Here is a 20630-nt window from a genome sequence, read left to right on the forward strand (position 1 = left end):
TGCTATACTCAAACAAATAGATTATAGATACCTGCTAACAGGTCATCAGCCTCTTTGTTAACTGAAACTGTCCACAGACACGTTTTTACCTTATTATGAAACTCATAATTGGTCCAATAATCAGCAGTACTAAATGGAATTGGGTATCGTGTGGGGACTGTCACCAGACATCTATTCACTAGATCAGTAAAAAGCTTGAATTCTTGAACTTTGTTGGTGGATTCAACAACTTTGCTATTGAGAAAAACAAGGTAACTGGAAGAAAAAAAAAGAAAAGAAAAAAAGATGGTTCTGGTAGCGTTCACTTAATAGTTAAGATTAATTAACTTTCTTCCCTTAGTAACTTACTCCAACCAAATGCTCTGAACAGTTTCCTGCTGCATCACTGCCCCCAGAGCTGCTTCATAAGCATCCAGTGCTTCACCAACACTTGCGTGAAGAGACTGGCACAAACTGTTTATATAAAAAGAAAAACTGTTGTATGTCATAAACAATACGTGTAATTTCAGATTAAGAGTAAGACAGTTAAGAATTTCCCATTCTCAGATCCAGTAAAAAAACAGTATTTTCAATTTAACAGTATCATGGACTAATTTATCACTCATTTTATAAGAATGGGTTAAGTCTCAAAAGCAGGTTATAAGGAATAATAACCATGAAGTTTGAAATGCAATCCTTAGTTTGTAATATTTATGTCTTCTACTCTTGTAAAGTACCCTTTACTAATCCTTCTAATAGAAATGCTCCAATTGCTACAGAATGGAGACAAGTCTTCAGTTTCCATTTGGAAAGCTTCAGAACAATACATTTTGCAGTCCAATTAAAGCCACTTGAGAAATAGTATCAGTCTCTAGCAACACAGTTAGTATTTTGAAACAAACATTACCAGGATCTGGTGTAGAAACATACTGATTGTGTCAGAGGAAGAAAAATCCTAACAAGAGGGGTCAAAACTCCCCCCCCTTCATTTTGTTTAACAGCTTCACAAAGAAACATACAGTTAGACCAACACACAAGACCTCACCAGAGACAGGAGCAGACACATTCTCAGACCAAGACACAATGAAAACTCCATATTTCATGTAACAATGAAGAAAAGACTTTCAGTAAGTAACGAGGGGGGGAATCTAACAACCTCATTAAGGAGGAGTATACAGAAACATAAAAAGTAAGATAGGGTTGACCTTGGTACCTTGCTACAGAAATCTCTTGACTAAAGTCACATAATCAGTGGCTGATTCTACTCCTGCTTTCCCCAGGAATTCTAAATCACCCATTTGCTACTCTTTCTAAAATAGTGCGCATATACATTTGTGTGCAAAGACACACTTGCATGCACACACAAATGATCTTTCCAAGTAAAACACTGTTACAAGACCTTTTAAGGCTTCACTGATTTCAATCTATTTTCAGCTGGTAAAAGTGATCTTTTATGTTTTTTGTCCTCCATACCTGAAGAAAGGAAATATACATACGTAGGCCCAGGTACCTAGACACTTACTGCAGCAAAACTCAAACAGAAAAACACTCAATTATTAGCTCTGAAAGTAATTTAGGTACTTATTTCAAGAACACTTACTTTCCCTCTTAGAAGCAGGTGCTAAAATACAGGAGAATCTGAGCTTAAGTCAGGGTACCTTATGACTAAATAGTGACCTCAAGTGTCTTAGTAACAATACTTCTACTGTGTAAGTGACAAACCCAATGCGTAGCTTGTCAAGAGGTATTTTGTTAAAAAAAAAAAAAAAACTTAAAGGTATTTAAGTTGGTAGTAACAGACAATGCAAAAAAAAAAAAACAACCAAAACCAAAGATCATCTTGATATAAGGTTTAGATCAAATTTTCTTGAAAACCATACATTTTACCTGTAAGTTGTCCACCAATTAAAAACAATAAGCAACAGTGTTGAAGAAGTTCTGAGGAGTCCTCACTCAGTATGTGAAGCAGTATCATCCTTGCCCTTTTACTTATCTGAAAAGCCAAATAGCTACTTGTGAAGACTGACAAACCCAGACTATGAAATGGTAAACTTCTTAAACAGTCTAAGCCAGCACCTCAGTAACCACAGTTAGCTAGTGTAAGTTACAGGCAGCTAATAATGTGGTGTCTGGCAGTCCTGTATACTGATGCTATCAAAAGGAATGATGGTAGAAAAAACAAAAAAAAAAGATTGCGTCTACATGACAAAAACATGTTCCTTTACAACCTCTTGCAGAGGAATAGGTCACCCTCTTGCATTACTTTGCTGTGAAGCTTCTCCATGAACAGCTGAAACAATGAGTCAAGGAACTGGGGAGACCAGGACTAAACAGAATGGAAACTTCTGTAAAGTAAAACTATTGTAAAATAAAAAGAGGACAACTGAAAGCCAAGAGAAAGAAAAACACTACTAGTAGCAGCAACCTAAAACAGAAGTAAAACAAACAAAAAAATAATTTACAGATGAACACACCTATTACCATTCCTATAGGTCAGAATTTCTGAAAGATTTCTCAAGTGGAAAATTTAAGTTGACGTGCAACTTAATTTCAAAAATTATCTCCATTGTGCAGCAGGCCAGCAGGTTCTCTAAGGACTGGCCAATATTTTATTCAGAGAATCCAAAGTGATACACCCTTAGGCAAGTAATGAATACTGTGCTTTTGAAAATACAATTTACTCAGACACAATAGCTGTTTCTCAGAAATTCCTGGGAAAATCTCACCAGTAGATCTGCCACAGATAAGGGATTTGCTGGTTAACAACATCATCTGTAAGATGTTCTTTATAGAGAGGAGATGTAAATTCAATTGGCATTGGAAAATTCAAGAGATATCTACAAGAGAAAAAAGTAGTAAACAAGAATAGAATTCTACATGGAAGAATCCTATATAAGTGTAACTTACATGTACTCAGTTACAAAGTCCAGTTCATGAAAAATACTAATGTGCTCTTCCTAGATTTCAGTTTTACTCTACTCAGACAAAATCTGTACAGAAAGCATTACACAGAAATGTAGAAGTAATAAATATAGATGGCATTTACCCTCTCATTATGTACAAAGTTAAATGTTGACTCTCCCCTTCCTTCATAAAATATATCAAGTACATAAACAAACGTAAGCAAGAATAAAATCTAACACCTAACTTAGAGATAAAAACATTTCAAAAGCTCATCTGAATGAGCTTTAGCATGGAAGCCTTTTGCTTAGAAGATCTTCAGAGGCATCTGTTTTGACCATAGGGAAACTTGCAGATTTCAAAACTTCTGTCTTTCAACTAGGTGCTAAAATTCAAGGGGAAAATCATCAGGCTATATATGAAATCTGTATCTTTTCATCAAAAATAATCTAATTAATAACATGCTGGACCTCTTGATGGAGGTCTTTTTCAAGTCCCTAAATAGTGTCTTTTAGATATGCAATTTTAGGCTCCTAGCTTCAGGGGGAAAGAATAAACAAAACCTAATTTGGCATATATATGATTGATTTTCATTGCCCAAATCCAGACATTCGATTTGCTTGCTGCTTTATTTTGAGATGCTTATGGCTTTATAAATTAGTGTCTATGCAAATAAAAGTGTAAACGTTATACCAAATGATCATTCACTAAAGTTTTGGCAAAACATGCCACGCTAAAACAAAGAGTTTAAATTATCACTTAATCACAGATCATCATGCGATTCAAGAAAATGCCAATATTGCCAAAATTTAAATTAAAAAATTATTCTAAACATACCTTAAGAGATCCATGGGACCATGCTGTTGGCATGTATTCTCAAAGAAAGCTGCCACGAAATCTTGTAACAGTGGAAGAATACTGCTCGACTTTTCCTGTTTTGTTGTTTGAGGGGGTTTTTTTTAAATGAAAAAAATTAAAATCAAATGTCAACCTGAATGTGATGCCTTAAGTTTTAGCTTTTGTATTTTCCAGATTCTGAGCTGCATTAGTATATAACTCTGAACTTCATATAAAGCATTAGCAAGTTATCATCACAGTTTGGTTTGACAAAACAATCCTTTTCCAGTCTGAGAACCAAGGACACCATTGCAGCTTTGGACCCAAAAAGTATAAACAACAGTGAACTGAGGAGAGCAATCTGGGAGGATAAGACTTCATAACATGAAGCTGTAATTGGACAATTAACCCCCAAATCAAAATTTATAGAAGTGTGAAAACTCATGACTCGGGAATCTACCTTGGCTGGAGCCATGGTCAGGCTCTTGTACTGCCCAGGGTGCATCCTGTGAAGGCCTTTTTAATAAATACCTACTTTATTCCTTTAACACTGTCCAGCCTCTGTTCTAGGGCAGCCTCTCAAGGCATCAGTGGTAAGGCTAATTTAAGCAAAATAAATAAGTGGTGAGTCTATCTCTGCAATGCTTTGTCTTCATTCTCTCACAAATGAAGTTTAAATGGGGCAGTGAGCAGTAGAAAGAAGCTGAAAAAATATTACAGGTGCACTTTTCCTTTCTGTTATTCTTGCTTAAGGATATTATTTAACAATTAATTAGAACAACCCAAATTGCAAATCTGTGATTTTATGTAATTGCTAAGATTATCATGTCACTTGTCTTGCCAATTATCCTTTTCCTATTTATAGGAAGGTGTACTAGAACATTACAAAATATCACTATGTTGAATCAATTTAATAGGATTTTTAAACAACACACTAACCCCAAACTTTGCAGAGCTAGCCAACCAGCAAAGAAGTTTTCAAGTGAAATATTACCTGTGAAACAAGAAATTTACACAATTGATAAAAAATTTCTGCATTCTGAGGATTCTTCTCAAAAGCTCCAATCCACACATTGTGGGCGTTTTGGCTCTGCTCCATCTGCAAATACAAGGTGGCCAAACTCTCCAAGAGCTGACAGTTGTTAGGGCAGAGCTCCAATAAAGATCTACAAAGTTCTGCAGCAGACTCCCACCTTAAAGAAAAGTAAAGGTTAAGTTTAACAAAAAAGAAAGGAAAAGAAAGAGTCAAGTACTCCAGTTAAGAATGTCTTGAAACAACTTACCTTTCAAGAAGTTTCAGCAAAGCTATCATGTTTCTATAGAGAGGAAAGCATATAGCTATTCTTTTGTCAGCCTGAAGGCTTTCATCAGTACATGTTTTGACTGCATCTTCAAAACAAAAGTAAAAAACGAATCCTTTACACCTCAGTGTCAAAGTTATGTGAAGCCTTAGCATAATAATATGTCTCCTTGAATATAAGGAAAATACATAAGCATGGATAAGGTATTTCTGAGAGTGCTGTTATTGCAAATTATTAGATATAGATGAACGTCTTTGGAAAAGCTCTCTTTACTTATCACCACAATACAAAGACAAATCTTTCCGTTTCATCTCTTACTCATTTTAAAAACAGGAAACAACCTACCAATGAAACAAAGCAATGTTACAGACTGAAGCATATCCCTGGATTTTAAATCATATTCCAGGATTTTCAGCGTAGCTGCTGAAAGCTATTGAAGCAAAAACTAATATAGGATCTTTTTCTCCTCAGCATAATAAAATGTCATCCAACAATGAACACCCCATTGCCATAGATAGACAGCCTTCACTTACACTGCTGGGCTACTCCATTGACCCTTGAGTATTTCAACACTGCATTACCATCAGTAGCACAGATATTCTCAGTGGCAATTCAATACTGCTGCTGGCTAACCAGTAAATACTGACATTTGTAAATACTATATAACAGCATTTGTCTGCTACTATGAAGTCTACCTCTGGCAGCACCACCATAAGCTAAAAACTCAATTTCTTCTAATATCTTAATTTTACATTTTAAAATATTTATTCAATTTACTTTAACTGTGAATTAAGATAAACACATGCATTGTTCTGCCTCTTTTAAGGAAATACACTAATATTCCAGGAAAGTAACTTTCCAATAAACATATTCTAATGAGGGGTGAAAGGGTAAGAAAGAATGACAGCTGAAGCTTGGCTTTATGCTTGCCTAAGCCCAGAAAAACTAGCAATATCATATAATCACAAGCCACCGACTGATCTTTCTCTGAACTATCATATTCTACCAAGATGAAACTGTGGGTTGAAACCACAGATGAAAAACTCAGTGTGCTGGTTAAGTACCCGAGAACATGGATTTTCCTCACTATTCTGTTAAAAAAAAAATGCAATATTCACTGGATTAATTCAATAGCTTAACATAGTCATCAGCACTGCCTTGAAATTCCAAAGTTGAATAATACTCCTTGAATTACCACATGTGATGAATGTATTAAGTATCTACCACCATAATCTTACCTTCAAACATAGCTAAAAGTGTATCAGGATCAGTCTTCACATCTTGAACTGTCTGCCATGGTATTAAAAATGGCTCTTTGTGCACAATCCTTGAAGGACTGACATTAGCTGGGTCATAGAACTTAACTGGGAGATCACCAAATTCAAGCAGATGTATGTAAGCCAGCCAAGCCAAGCAGCGGTCACTTGCAGTAAGGTGTTCTGATATTACCTTTTCATTTGCTGATTTTAAAGCATTCTGTAAAGGTTAAAAGAAATATATTACATTTCAACCACAAAGTCTTTAAGACTTAAGAACAGGAAAAGAGAACAGGAAGAATAGGTTTTAATATTCTCAAAACCTTTCCAGAGAGAAGAACTAATTCTTAAATGCAAATCAGGATCATATTCAGCTTATGTGAATACATCACTATTCAAATTATGCACAATTTCTAGTAAAAAGTTCAGAAAAACTGCAGAAGATTGTTATTGCAAAAAGTGAAGAGAATGACACTTTGAAAACATCTATCTCCCAACATGTGTTTGCTCCATTTTCCTGCTTAATTCTCCTATTACTTCCAGTTCCATAGAAGTAACACAGTAGCTCTAGATACAACTCATCTACAACCTAGATTCAGCTTACTATATCCTACTAGGTTTTGTTTGTTTGGCTTGGGGTTTGTATTTATTAAATTCTAGTTTTAAAACTACTAAGTTCTAATCTACTGAAAGGGCCACAATCTCTAGGTATGTTTTTAAAAATGTTTTGGAAACCTTACTGAGAACAAGGATACTATTCCGAATTTTTCTACTACTCATATTCAAAGACAGAATAGTCCAGTTAAATTAGCAGATCACAAATAAAATTAGAGCATGCAATTAAATAAAGTCTAAATACAAATTCCTTCTAGAACACAACAGAATCTCATGACTAGTTATGTGCCAACATTTTTCTGGACAAACGCAGTATGATCAAAGAATGCATTTTTCAAGAGAATAAATATACTTGCAAATTTATGCAAAATTCAGCAGGACACATGCCCTGAAATTGGGGAAAATTGATGTTTCAAAAGCATTTCCCTTATTCACTCCACAAAATACTATTAAAAATTGCTTTTAAGTTTTCCAATACACACCGCTATTTACTCTGAAGCAGCAGTTACTCTGAAATATGATTAAATAATCTCTTGCCAAGCCATTCTTTTGAACTACACATTTCAGATTAATTTGCAAAGAAAAAGTTTGGCTTTGTGAGGACAATTTGCAGAAAGGTAAGGATAACCAACCAGTGCTATTCTCCCTGGATTCTCTCATTGGATTTCCATCTTGATTTGACACAAACAGTTTTTTCTCCCTGCTCATTTTATTCATTTGGAGTTAGATTTCGCATGTTATTTGGAGAAAGCCAGCACAGCTTTGTGCTTTCCCATTCCAACTGGTGCCAGACAAAAGCCAGACTCCAGCAAGCAACAGGTGGCACCTGCTGGCAGGAATGAAACAACCTGCAACTGAAAGGACGGAGCTCTCACTTTGGGAGAGAGAGTTACGTCCATTTCTCACCCTCAGCCAACACTTTTATCATCTACACAACAGTTAACAGCCACTGAAATTACATCTACAGTCACAGCTCTGGCCTGAGGTAACTCAGTGACTTCGGAGTTTGATAGAAACAACAAAATCTAATTTAACAGTCTCCAGGTTTGAGAGCAGGGCAATACTAGAGAACTAGTTAGATAACTACGTGTTCGTTCCAAGAACTACTGGTTTGATGATTCCTGTAGTAATTTTGAATACCTGAGGCAATACTCACAGGCCTTTCACTGCAAAAACCTGATCTATGGTTTACAAGAAACCAAACAATAAAATATCTAGATTACTATGTCTCCAAATAATTCCCAGGGAGGCTATTAGCTACACAAACAGGAAAGGTAGGCAACAAAACCCCCAAATATATATCCAGCTTTTACAATGGCATCATGGCTCAAAGCAAAAGCCTCTGTTTGTTGAAGAAATTCTCCTAAAGGAAGGCACAGTTCCACTAAAGTTCAAACTACCACAGCCACACACATTAAAAAGGTGAAGCTATGAAAACACTCCTGGGGTGGTAACTTGGAAGTTACCTGCAGCAGAGTAAGAGCATTCTGATGTCTTCCTGTAAACAGGCTTAAATGAACCCTGTAGAGGAGAGTCTCCAGCAGCTGAAAGGACACAAGATTCGGGTTTTCTCCTCCTCCTGTCACTTCCATTAGGAACTGTAGCATCCTCCCACATACATAGTCTTTTCCATCAAAGGAATTCTCCAAATTCAAAAACTGGATAAATAAATAATAGTAACAACAATCACAATACAAGAAAAGCTTCTAGGTTAGTTTAAAAATCACACAGATCACAAACTTCAAATGTTTGCTATCTTATGAGCTGTTTCCCTCCAAATCACACCAAATTTTAATATTAAACCTCAAAAGATACCACTTTTAATAATTACAAGAACACCCAAATTTTGCAATCAATGTAACATATTGACTTTAAATAACTTTTACTACCTGAGGAAAACTAATGATTTCTACAAATTACCAGCAAAAACTTGAATAGTTTCATTTTCAACTTTTGAGTTTTCAAAATGCTACAGTGCTTTTCATTTGACACTTGCCCTGTCACACATGCTGACTTTATACAATAGAAAACACACACTTACAGGAACATATATACTTTGAAATTTTTACTTACTGTCCACCAGATTTGGTAAGAGGGAGCATATTCCACTGCTGTTTCACACATTTCCTGTATTTCCTCCTTGGTTCCTCTTTTTGAGAAAAGTCTGAGGTAATGACACCAAATTTCAGGATTTTCTTTGTTGTTCTCAAGGGCTCGAGCCAAAACATTTAAAGTAGAATCTAAACACTCAGATGATGAGCTGTAAAAATAAAATATTGAAAAAAGCACTCACATTGATTATGTTGGTATTATGACTTACACAGTATCAAATATGAAAATAGATGCCATCTTTTTTTACACATCCTTTACTACTAAGGTTTCAAAGCTTCAGTAAGTTTTCAACTTTCACAGGTTATCTGAACAGTAAGATACAGTTATCATAGTGCACAGAAATAAGTTTTCTATGAAGACTTCCAATTCAAACAAAAGCATCCAAATTAATTGAAAATGGGAAAGATTGATCTATCAGCAAAGTTCTCAAGCTGCAAGGATATAAAGGCATTTACATCATACAGGTTTAAGAACTTAAGTAGATATTTTAAAGGTGTACTAAAGCGAGTTATATTTTTGTTAAATATTTAATTTATTTTCTGCAGTCATTAAATAAGCTTTTATTTCAGCATATCATACAGGTTCTGTATCTAAGACATTAAAAAAAAAAGAAATTTTCTTCTTTGAAATAACAAATTGTGAGATGATACCCACCAAGTAATATAAGAGTAGCTGAAATAACTGACTATATTGCAAACCACAGAGCCGAGCTTTAATTCATAAATATATCTTCCATAAAACCACAGAATGCTTCTGAGGTCCCACTTATTCTGAAAATATCTTCAGAAATTATTTTTGCATGGACATTTATGAGAAGAAATACACAAGTCTCAAAAACAATTATCACAGTTAACCATGCATAAGTCTGAAGCTTTCCCAAGCCCACTACTTTCACCTACTACAGCAATCAAATTTCACAGGAGTACTGAGAAAGGGGGAATGGGAGAGGTGGCTGTTTTAAGAAAAGGATTCATATCTTCCACTAGGTCTTCTCCCTTTTTTTGGTTGTTCCCCAAGGACACTTATATTTAGAAGGCAAGCTCTTCTCATGCTGCCACTTGCTGGTAATACTTTGATTATTGGCCTTTCCAGTTCTACCCCTTCTCTTGTTCACGCACTGACAACAGTCAAATTTATTTTTTCCTGTATTTTCCATTATCCACAGTTTAAACAAGGCTTTTAAAGTAAAGCTGCTCCTCTTCATTCCCCTTACTTCCTGCTACAGTTGCTCAAACTGTACCTCACTATTTAAATTGAAGTCATAATGGATGAAACCATCATGACAGAATTCCCCTTGAAATGATCTGATTGCCAACAGAAACAGAGTACCCTGCAGCATAATTTTAAGGAAGAGAAGCTAGAGAAACTTAAGAAATCAAAGTTTAAAAAAATCAGAAAATAAGAAACCAAGTACTCAATTGGATGACTTCTACAGGGATAAAAATCAACTAGCAGAACTGTACTTATAAGAAAGCTGGCTTCATGAAAGTAATTTCAAACATTATTCCAACCATTCACTCTGTAGAGGAGAATGACTTGAGTTCATTGGTATACTTTTACTGCTGAAGTACAACATTCCACTGTAATCTTACACAGAGCACTTTTCAAACATGAACAATTCCTCCTCCCACACTACCTTCCATCAACTTCCGTTCTGAATCAGAATCTACCCAAAGCTAAGCCCCCATTGTAATTAATTACTCATACCGTACTAAATACAGTAGGAAACATAATTTAACCTATTTTTTAACCTGCTTTAAAGTAATGCATTATCTGTGGCACTGCAGAATAAAGTTCTTTAACATCATACAGGAACTTGACCATAGCAGCAAGGGCATATGTAGCAAGGTATCAAATGTAGCAGACATACCCTTCATTTTGATTCAAGTATTTATATGCAAGCTTAATCCAAAGCTGTACATCACAGGGGTTTTCTTGGACGCTTGCTTCCAAGTTGGAAATGTCATCAGTCTCACTTGTGAAATACCGGACATCATCTGGAGTCACCACAGTATCAAGCACTGGAACTCTTTTTTTATGTTCTGCGGGATGGGCTGTAAATAGCATACAAATTTTTTTTTAAAGAAAATTTCCTTTTTAAGACAATAGTGACCTGAAATTCTCACAAGTGGTGTCATTTATATATTTCAAGCATATCCATTGATCAGAACTAAATAGCATTATCTCAGTACCCTTCAAACTATATTGCCTGTGGAGAACTGATTATATTTCAAACATGAAGGAATGAAAGAATTAGCAGTAAAGGCTGCCTTGATCAACAGACACCAACTAAGGTAGTTCATCAGGCAACATTAGGAACTAGACGTATTTGACAAAAAAGTTTCTCAATTCTGAGTCTCAAAAAATCCTTTTTAGAGATTTGCTAACAAATCCTAAAGCTCCTGCTTGCCAGAGTCACAAGTGAAATGCTGTCAGGTTACTGATGCTCTAGCAGCTTCCAAGTCTCAAATGCTGCTTAGCCACAGCTTTTTTCAACTCCTGACCTCACAGCAAATACTAACTCTGTACAAACTTAAGGTAACTGAACAATGATGTTTTACTATTTAAAGTTCAAGAAGGTGGAAGCAGGGCTGTTGAAGGAAAATAATTTTTTTTAAAATCCTAATGGTGTATGGGCAAGCCTGAAACATTCTAGGGAAACAGTTCCTTATGCTCCTTTTAAGAATAGGTAATCAGAAATTCCACCCTAATTTCCAGTAACATTAAAGAAAAAACTCTGATAGAATTACAAGTGTAGGTCAACCATTAGCCAAAAATTTAAGCAAAATAAAGTTTGCATACAGGAAGTATAAAGTAAAAAAAATTATTAAAAGCACTAGTTTTCTCAAGAAGCACTTTAAAAATCAAGTGTTAGAAAGAGGTGGGTGAGTTTTCTCCTCCAGTATTTATTAAAGGATGCCACACATCCAGATTACCATATCTAATAGGTCCAACAAACTGTTCCTCTTCACTGCTGCTACTATCTAACAGAGGTTTTCTCCAGTACTTTGGCCTCCATTTCCTTTTCTCTTTCCAAGTTGTATGGGGAGGTGCTGTAAACAAACCAAGTAGTAAAAATTATTTAACTTTTCTGTATTCAAGAGTAAAATATTTTTCCTAATAAAGATTTTAGATAAAAAGACTGAGTTCAACAGAAGTGTATACATTTCAATACTACTTATTTAAAATTTATTGTGCTTAAGCACATAAATAAATTCTACAAATGGAACTCCAAAACTATTGTATTATTGCCTTAAACGCCATTGACTTTATTTTACCATAATCAGAATTTATAATGCTGAGATAAATGATATAAAATACATCCTTGGTTTACAAAATCATCGAAGTATTTATATAACTCTCAAAAGTTTATACATACTGTATTTAATCTACTAAGTTACTTACTGTGACTTTTACTCTCATTGACGTTGCTGGCCAGAAGAACAGCCATCTGATCCACTGACATACGATCTCTGTTTATACCAAAAAGTTTTTCAACATATTTTTCTGAAACAAGAATATGTGCAGCTTAGGTAAGCATATAGATTAAAATAGTTCAGTAACTTAATAGCAATTTAACACAATCTATGGTAAATTTATGAAATATGACTGCTTTAAGAGGTATGGCAATTTAACACACTAGCACAACTAAATGAAAAAGAAGGAAGTTCTCTTTGGCAACTTGCCTATATGGCAAAGGCATTGTTATAAAATTTCAGCTTCACTGAAGCAGGTCAGTCCAGTAGTTACAGCAAGAACAGAGGAAGGAGAGAGGTAAAGATTCCATGCTCACTGCTCCCCTACACCCTGAATTCCAGCAATACTTTTTTTGAGTGAAATGTTCCTCAGATCAGTGACTGTTTTCTTTAAGACACCAAGATAAATACCCATTACAAAGGGTTGAAATGGACAGCCAAAGAAACTTCATATAGCTGTGTCTTACATACTGCTTCACATCCAAGGCCTTGCACCTAGAGCCTTTAATGAAACCCATTCCCTTCAGAAATTAATTTTCAGATAAAAGAGAACAAAAGACTCATAATAACCTGTGGCAGCGCTGATTTCCTCATCAGTGCTTTTTTCTGAACAGCCAATCAGTTCTAAATTGTAAGACAGAATATCCTGAAAGAGCTGCTTACGGCTAAGAGTGCAATCTTTCATGTGTTGCCTAAAACAAATAAACAAGCAATTAATACATTTATCATAGCAACAAAATATTAAGGAAGTTTTACTGCATGCTCAAGTGAAGCAAAAAGAAAACAGTGCCCACAGAAATACTATTGTTTGCTTTGAAATTTGGTTAAATATATCTGGGCTTTTTCTAAACTTAAGTCTACATCACAGTATTTAGAACTTTACAGTTCAAATAAGGTAATTATAAGAATTAGATATCACTTTGTATCTTAAAGAGTCAAACAATGGTCTGATGACAACAGCTAAAAGCTGATCCAGAATAAAGTTCACTCCTGTTTTACCAGTAGTTAGGTTTCCATATTGACTTCATTCCTAATCAATTCATATCCACTTTGAAGTATACTCCACAACATTGGTAAACAAATTATTTTTTAATACAATTTAACACCAGCCTTTAAACAAACAAACTTAGCCAGTACTTTTCCAGGAAACTAGAATTATACTATACAATATTACTATTTTTTTACTTAATCATTTATTGGGTATACATTTTTCATAGAAGTGTGCTTAACAGCATCAACTACTATGTGAGGTTCTACAATGAGTTGAAGTCATATGTAACCAGTTCCATTTGTATGACTAGAAAAATGTGAAGTATTCTCAATCAGGCCATTCTATTTTTCTAAATCTACATCTAAAGAGCCTCTCCTTTTTTCATGACTTAGACAAAAGGGGATTTTCTTCCAACAAAATATCTGTAATAAAGCATTAAAAATAACCTTGTCTAGAACTTGTGCATAGGATCACATATCCAGATCCTTCAAAGAAAAGAAAACCATACTTATTTCAGGCCAACTTACCACTGACAGTCATCATCATTACACGTGCCTGTTAAATCAAAGCGGCAGAAACACTGTTTTGGCTCAATCATATTGCTATACGTTATTGAACTGAGGTACAGCTTTTCCTTGGTACGAAAATAAGGACTAAACCTAAAATGGAACAGCAAGTTATTGTCAAAGTACACAAGGCAAGACATCAGTTTTCTAAAAAAAGTAATTAAAAATCATGCTCTGTATTAAATCTCATTATTACCAAAGCCCTGCTACTAATCAAAAGCATCATTAACCTACAGGGTAAGGCCAAGGTAAAAAACAAGAGATTTTACTCTTGGAAAACAAAGGAATACTTCTCAACCTAATTAAGTTTTTCTCTAGCATTCTCTTCTCCTTTAGGTGCAGAACTTCATTAATATGAAAACAGGCCGTGTAGTTAGAACCCAGTATGGAAAACAAACTACTGAAAATGCATTCCAGTAATTTATAGAAAATCTCAGGCTCTAGTCAGCATTAACCAATATCAAGTAGAAGTGTAAAAAGAGCTGTTAAAGATTAACTTGAAGAAGCAGCGGAAAAAAAAAATGTATCAGCCTTAGAATGAATAAACAAACAAAACCAGTCTTAGTATAGCAGACTAACACTTGTTTTAAATCTTTAGCTGAAGTTTGACTACATCAGTTTTGGTATTTCTAGCTCCTTCAGGAATTGATGTCATAACCTACAAGTTAAAATAAATACCCCTGTAAATATGGCATCCTCCATCTTCTACTACTTAAGACCATAGCAATAAAAAACCTGAATCATATGGTAAGATACAACTTTTCCAGTTTAAATTCCAGACTTTTGTTTTCTAAAATTTGATGTGTACGAACCAAGTTCTCTTTAGTCCAAAGACAGATGTGCCAAATTGATTACACTTGCAGATGTTACTGTCAAGTCAAGATGAATCACTGTGATTATGCCTCTTTCCATGGAGGAAGAATCCAAAAATAGATGATTGAGAATTTTGACTCAGATAATGTAAATCCTAGCCAAGCTGAAACACTGCATAATTGAAAAATGCTTCTTGGATTTACATTGCTTCATACTAGATATAAAAATCCTGTTTTCAACCACTTAACCACTTTTTTAGTTTAGTTGTATCAAACAACATGCAATACAAGGTAAAAGCAGCATATTGCACAAAACCACGGGACATGTGCATAGCAGAAAAAAAATACTGAGTAAAATCATTAGATTCCCTGAACCTGACAATATTATTTAGGGATAGTCAAGTTTCTCACTAGGACTTGTCTTTCTGTATATGCCTGGGTATCACAGAAGAGAACTGAAGAACCTTTGAACAAGAACACAAGTCTAAGTAAAGAGTTGCTACAGTCTTCATACCTGTAGGATTTAAATAATAGAAGAGGACTACGATAGGGTCCAAATGGAAATGGTTTCAGTTCAGCTTGTTTACTTTGTGATGCACAAACATCCATGTCCACTGAAATTTCCTAGGAAACAGACAGATATACAACAGTTGGGATACCATCTAGTAAAGACAAGCTTCACGTTTAGTTGTAAAACATTTACCTGACCACACAAGAGATCTTCCTTAGGCACAGTAAAGGCAGTACTTTTCATTAGTAGTTCTTTCAAGCTGTCAGCTTTAGCATGAAGTTTTTTCAGTTCATCAATATTCAATCCAAGGAACAGCTCAGGCTCCTCTGAAGTCTTTTTAGAAAGTTTGTTTATAGTTTCTTGTTTTGGAGTGTCCATGTGTTTAAGATTTGGCTTAGTAAAAGAATTTGATTCTCTGAAAGACCTCCTTCGTTCTCTGTTCGAATTAGATGAAACTTCATCATCAAAATAATTTTCTTCACTGTCCAAAGTCAATTTGTCCTGTGTGAGATCATGAAGTGATGGCTGAGGTAAAGCAAATTCAGATTCCTCTTCTACATGAGGTGTAGTATTTGATTGTTCCTTGGTTTGAAGTGCGCGGGCCTCCTTCAACTTCTGAATCTTCAGAGCATATTCATACTCCAGTTGCTGCAGTCGTTTTTTCTCTAGTGCAATCAATTCTGCTGAAGGCTTTTTTGGACTTGAGGCAGGGGAGGTCTCCAATTTCAACATTTTGCTTGGCTGAAAAGAAAAATATTCTCTTTATTTCTATTTTCTCATCTACTGATCTCTCAACATAGGAGGGAAAAGCATAGGAAAAATATTTAATTCAGAGTTTATAAAAAATATATTTTAAACTCTTGCCCAAAATTTCAACAAACAGCAGAAAAACAACAAACGTTTGCCACAAATTAGGTGGCATACTCGCAGCTTTTGAGATCAAAATTATCCTACATGTTCATCTTCAAGAGAAGTTCTGGCCCCAATTAAAAGTTGAGCTATAAAACAAGTACACACAATGACATTGGGAGTAGGAGCACTAAAATTTAGAAAAGTATTTTAGCCTTGTTTTGGTATATTTTGCTTTTCAAAACAGATCCCCTCCTGCAGCAACTTAGTTTGATAGTTTAACAAAGTCATTGGTGCCTACAGACAGTATTTTCTTCTTTCACAGCCATATGGCTCCTCTTATTACTTATGAACACCATTCCTCTATTATAGAAACGTAGGTTTTGAAGAGTTTTCTTCCTCAAATCATTAATGTCTTTTTTTTTTTTTAATTCTCAAAAATGAACAAAACCAATAGGAATACTCCCTGCCTTGTTTCAGAAACGTTTGCCTGAAATTCCATTTGAACTTTGTTAATCAAAATTGATACTCTTCTCCAAGTAGTTTGGTTTAAAAGCATGCTGACTTACACCAAGATGATCTTGCTCTAGCTTTCGTTTCCCAATTTCCTTACTTGCTACTGCTTTTGCTCGAGCAAGTTCTTCTCCGTATTTTAATGCTAGAGCTTTTTTTACTGTAACTCGTTGTTGAACTTTATGTATCTGAAAAAATAAAATTTAAATAAAAATAAACATTAAATAATACAGCAGGTTCAAATTTACAGATATAAGTAATTCAAAGAAAGCCTACAGCCTCCAAAACTCAGGAAACCCATTTAAAGATTTCCAGCTCTAGGAAAGAAACATTTCAGAGTGCCAGTTACATGTTCCTGAAGCCTCTTGAGAAACGCCTTGTTAGCATTCAAGATCTTCTCTGTTGCTTGTAGCTGTTCAGCCAGTTTGTTAATTTTATTTTCAGCAATTCGAACATTCTCTCTCTTCTTGGCCTGTTGTTGCAATAAATTTTTCAAGACAGACTCATCCTTCATCAACAGCATTCTGAAACAGAACAGGAATGTACAGTTTTTCCAAAGATAAGTCGCTTAGAGCTGCTGCTGCTCCAAAACCACAGTTACTTAAGAACACAATGCTTCTCACACTTACAAAGAGACTATAAATTAAGCCTCTCCAGATAGTCCTAACTTCTTAAGACAGTAAATACTGTCAATATATACAGCATGTTTCAGCATCCCATGTTCAGCATTTAAGTATAATGCAGATGAAAACATCCTAGTTACAAACACAGGGGAAGTTAAGCAAATGCTCTAAGACATTAATTAATTAAGACAATGACAATCAAAACACAAACCTTCTTGCCTTCAGTTAAGGAACAATCTAGTTCCATCTTAGGGCACATAAACACACTACCATATTACAAGCCAAAATATTATGGCACAACAATAGAGAAGACAAATTACAAAAAGCTATGCATCAAAGAAAGATAAGCACTTAGGTAGATGGGTGTGGATAAAGAGAGGAGGGAAGACTGTTCTTCAGTTGATGACTGACCACAAACCAGTCTGGTCACAAGACCATACAGAAATAATCAAATGGCAAAAGAAGCTGAGAAGAGGATGCAAAATACTTCCAACCATAACTTGAAATTAGGGTGAGAAACATGGAAGAGGCATGCCACAAGAGAAAAGCCACAGTAGGTGGCACAAATCATATTCTAGTCACTGAACATGAACAGCTGAAAACATTTAGTATGACAAATCACACTTAAAATTTATCAAACACCACATTGATGCTACAACACAATTCCTTTTGCACAGCAATAGAAATTAAAGGCTGAATAGTTCAAGACAACAGGAAAAAAATCATTTGTTGTTCTTTAAATGCTACACATTTAAAAATATTTACTCTTTTCATCCTGTTAAGCAAAAGGTAGGACTTATGACAGTGAAATGCATACCTGTTTTTCTTCAGCTTTGCTTCTGCTTCTGTAACTTGTTTGGTCACTACTGCTATTCTCCCAAGTCCATCAACTTCACCATCAGAATTTGCAGGGGACGAATTGTTCTTCACTGGATCAGACTTAATTAAGCGCTGTTTCTCACGACTGAAATGTTAAAAACAAAGATGCTCAGTACCTTCAACATTCATTTTCATGTGTACTCCCAAGTTTTCACATCTTTGAAAAGAGTAGCAGGACAAGATCTCAAGTTAGAAGTACTGTCCACAACTGCAATCAGTTACTCTAAGTCAGTTCAAATCCAAGGATTTTAGACCTCTATGTTGTCTTACCAAAAATGCATGGGAGGGGGAAGCCTGAAAGTAATGGCAAGCTTTTTAAACTCAGATCTTCCTTCAAGTTACAAAAGTAGACCAGTAAAGGGCTACAAATAAAACACATTTTACATTAACAGTTAAACTAAGGTTACCTGGCAATCTCTTCTTTTAGAAGTCTGTATTCTATTTTCTTATCTTCTGGCAGAGCCTCTGGAGTTCTCATTGGATCATTCTCTTTTTCTGATTTTGGAGGGGCTTTGATTTTTGATGCCTATTACAATTAGATTCAAGTCAGTACCAGTCACACTAGTTTAAAATACAGCTATCAAGTAGTATTTACAAGAGGAATTTCAGCACTAACTTAAAGCTGTTCAAGGCAACTAAGACCTTTTAAGCCACTACTTTTTTGCTTCACGATGCATTGAATTTTAGTTGAAAAAAATCAAATCAAATTATATTTTAAGTTCTATCTTCAGGATGCCATCTTCAACAAAAAAAATTTATTACCTTTTGCAATCCAAATTACAATGTAGCTGTCTAGACAGGAATAATGTACTCACTCTTACCCCTTTCTGATGCAATTCAGTATTTCTTGACCAATTTTTCCGTATATAAAAAAAATCATTAAAATTATTAAAGTTTTGACAGCATTTACCTCAACATTTCTCCTTGCTTCTTTTATCATAGATTCTAGTCCTCCAAATACACTGCTAGTTGAATTAGAGGGCTCTCCATCAGACTCACTGTCATCTGAGTCATTTAATGTAACCACAACAGACTTGTGTTTTGGGAGCTGGGGTGAAAATGTAAAAAGTTTTACATTAAGAAGACAAAGTTAGAGGCACAGGTGTAACAGATGACATACATACAAGAAGAGAAAAAGAAGGTTAACTCCTTTTGTTATCACACACCAATCTCACGTTGTAAGAAAAAAACCAAGCATTTGTACATCTCTACAAGACAGTAATATTACATATAGTCTCGACACTGTACATGAAAGGTTACAACCTTTCATGTTTTGAATCTACTCCCATGTATCTGGACCATTTATTGGTCCATGGTCATAGCATACAAATCTCAAACATCTAGCACCTACTCTTGATTAATTACTTGAAATGCAATTAAAATTATCATTTGTCATTTGCAAGGAATTTTTTTAAGTAACTGAGATGTATCAGTCAATCAAATCTGCATTAGAATTGGTGTGGCAGACATACCAAAACTCCCTCATCTTTCTGTTACACAGTCACAATGTCTCTAGTCCCACAGTTGTATTTAGCTGATCTTACTGCTCAGGCAGTTTAATTGGTAGAGCACCAACAGAATGCAATGAATAGATGAAATCATGATTAATCATCTTTTGCCAACACAAATTTAAAAAGCACACTGAAGATTAGGTGACTGCCAATTCCAGCACAAAGAAAAATGCAGAAACAAAGAAAAAGCAGACAATCTAGATTAACCTCAAATGCTCTGGAGTTACATCTTGGAAAAAAAGCAACTTATTTCACATTTCCAGGACTGCTCTTCTGAACTCCCATTGTAGATCTGGACAACTCTACTGTCTATATATATGTTATATATTACCCTTTATCTCAGAAGAGAACCTTGTCAAGGCTCTAAGTGTCTTTTCAAGCATTAACCCCACTAAGAAAACACCATTTTTTAAAATGAAAAATACCCAAGTTTCAATAATCAACTGATTTTGATACTCTGGGCAATTCTCAAGATATGGGTTGTATCTACTACTTCTGAATGTACTCCAGCTGCATCATTTTTTCACCACAATAGGATAGGCAGGTGAAATTCCAGTTTATGTTGGTGGAAGGCACTGGTCCTCTCCTTAAAAATACTCTCTTCCAGACGCACTCAGACATGCTAACTCTGACATACACATTATTCACTGAAAAAACTCAACTCCTCCTAGTAGGAAAATTACTTTTTCCTCCACAAAAAATACTTTTCTAACCAATTTAGCATGTTAAGTTCAGCAATGGGACTGATGCTCCAGACACATCTTTAAAGGAACGGAGACACCAACCGGCCAGGTGCAGGAGGAAGAGCAAGAGTGCCTCAGTTTTGGCAATGGTGTCTGTACTAGTCTGGATAAGAAAATAATTGAACTATATTTACAATCTCTTAGTTCACTGTATG

At 35.1% G+C, this 20630-nt stretch overlaps 1 protein-coding gene across 6 annotated transcripts in view; it reads right to left on the minus strand.

Moving 5' to 3' along the window:
* Window positions 1–20630, minus strand: part of ZFC3H1 (zinc finger C3H1-type containing) — a 40280-nt gene that overhangs the window by 5982 nt on the left and 13668 nt on the right. For 5 of the 6 annotated variants that reach the window (XM_014879515.2, XM_014879505.2, XM_014879496.2 and 2 more), the window contains exons 10-30: window positions 19132–19269; window positions 18629–18747; window positions 18160–18306; window positions 17069–17243; window positions 16776–16907; window positions 15550–16098; window positions 15361–15470; window positions 13996–14127; window positions 13048–13169; window positions 12407–12508; window positions 11938–12054; window positions 10872–11055; window positions 8963–9149; window positions 8356–8547; window positions 6257–6494; window positions 5001–5106; window positions 4712–4910; window positions 3718–3812; window positions 2706–2816; window positions 349–453; window positions 90–255 (exon numbers count right to left, since the gene is read on the minus strand). In XM_014879515.2, the coding sequence (XP_014735001.2) occupies window positions 90–255; window positions 349–453; window positions 2706–2816; window positions 3718–3812; window positions 4712–4910; window positions 5001–5106; window positions 6257–6494; window positions 8356–8547; window positions 8963–9149; window positions 10872–11055; window positions 11938–12054; window positions 12407–12508; window positions 13048–13169; window positions 13996–14127; window positions 15361–15470; window positions 15550–16098; window positions 16776–16907; window positions 17069–17243; window positions 18160–18306; window positions 18629–18747; window positions 19132–19269 (3426 nt within the window). The remainder of the gene's footprint in view (window positions 1–89; window positions 256–348; window positions 454–2705; window positions 2817–3717; window positions 3813–4711; window positions 4911–5000; window positions 5107–6256; window positions 6495–8355; window positions 8548–8962; window positions 9150–10871; window positions 11056–11937; window positions 12055–12406; window positions 12509–13047; window positions 13170–13995; window positions 14128–15360; window positions 15471–15549; window positions 16099–16775; window positions 16908–17068; window positions 17244–18159; window positions 18307–18628; window positions 18748–19131; window positions 19270–20630) is intronic. The other variant, XM_014879534.2, reaches the window with a different exon arrangement.

The sequence above is a fragment of the Sturnus vulgaris genome, chromosome 5, assembly GCF_052056855.1.
Source record: "Sturnus vulgaris isolate bStuVul1 chromosome 5, bStuVul1.hap1, whole genome shotgun sequence".
Classification (NCBI taxonomy): domain Eukaryota; kingdom Metazoa; phylum Chordata; class Aves; order Passeriformes; family Sturnidae; genus Sturnus; species Sturnus vulgaris.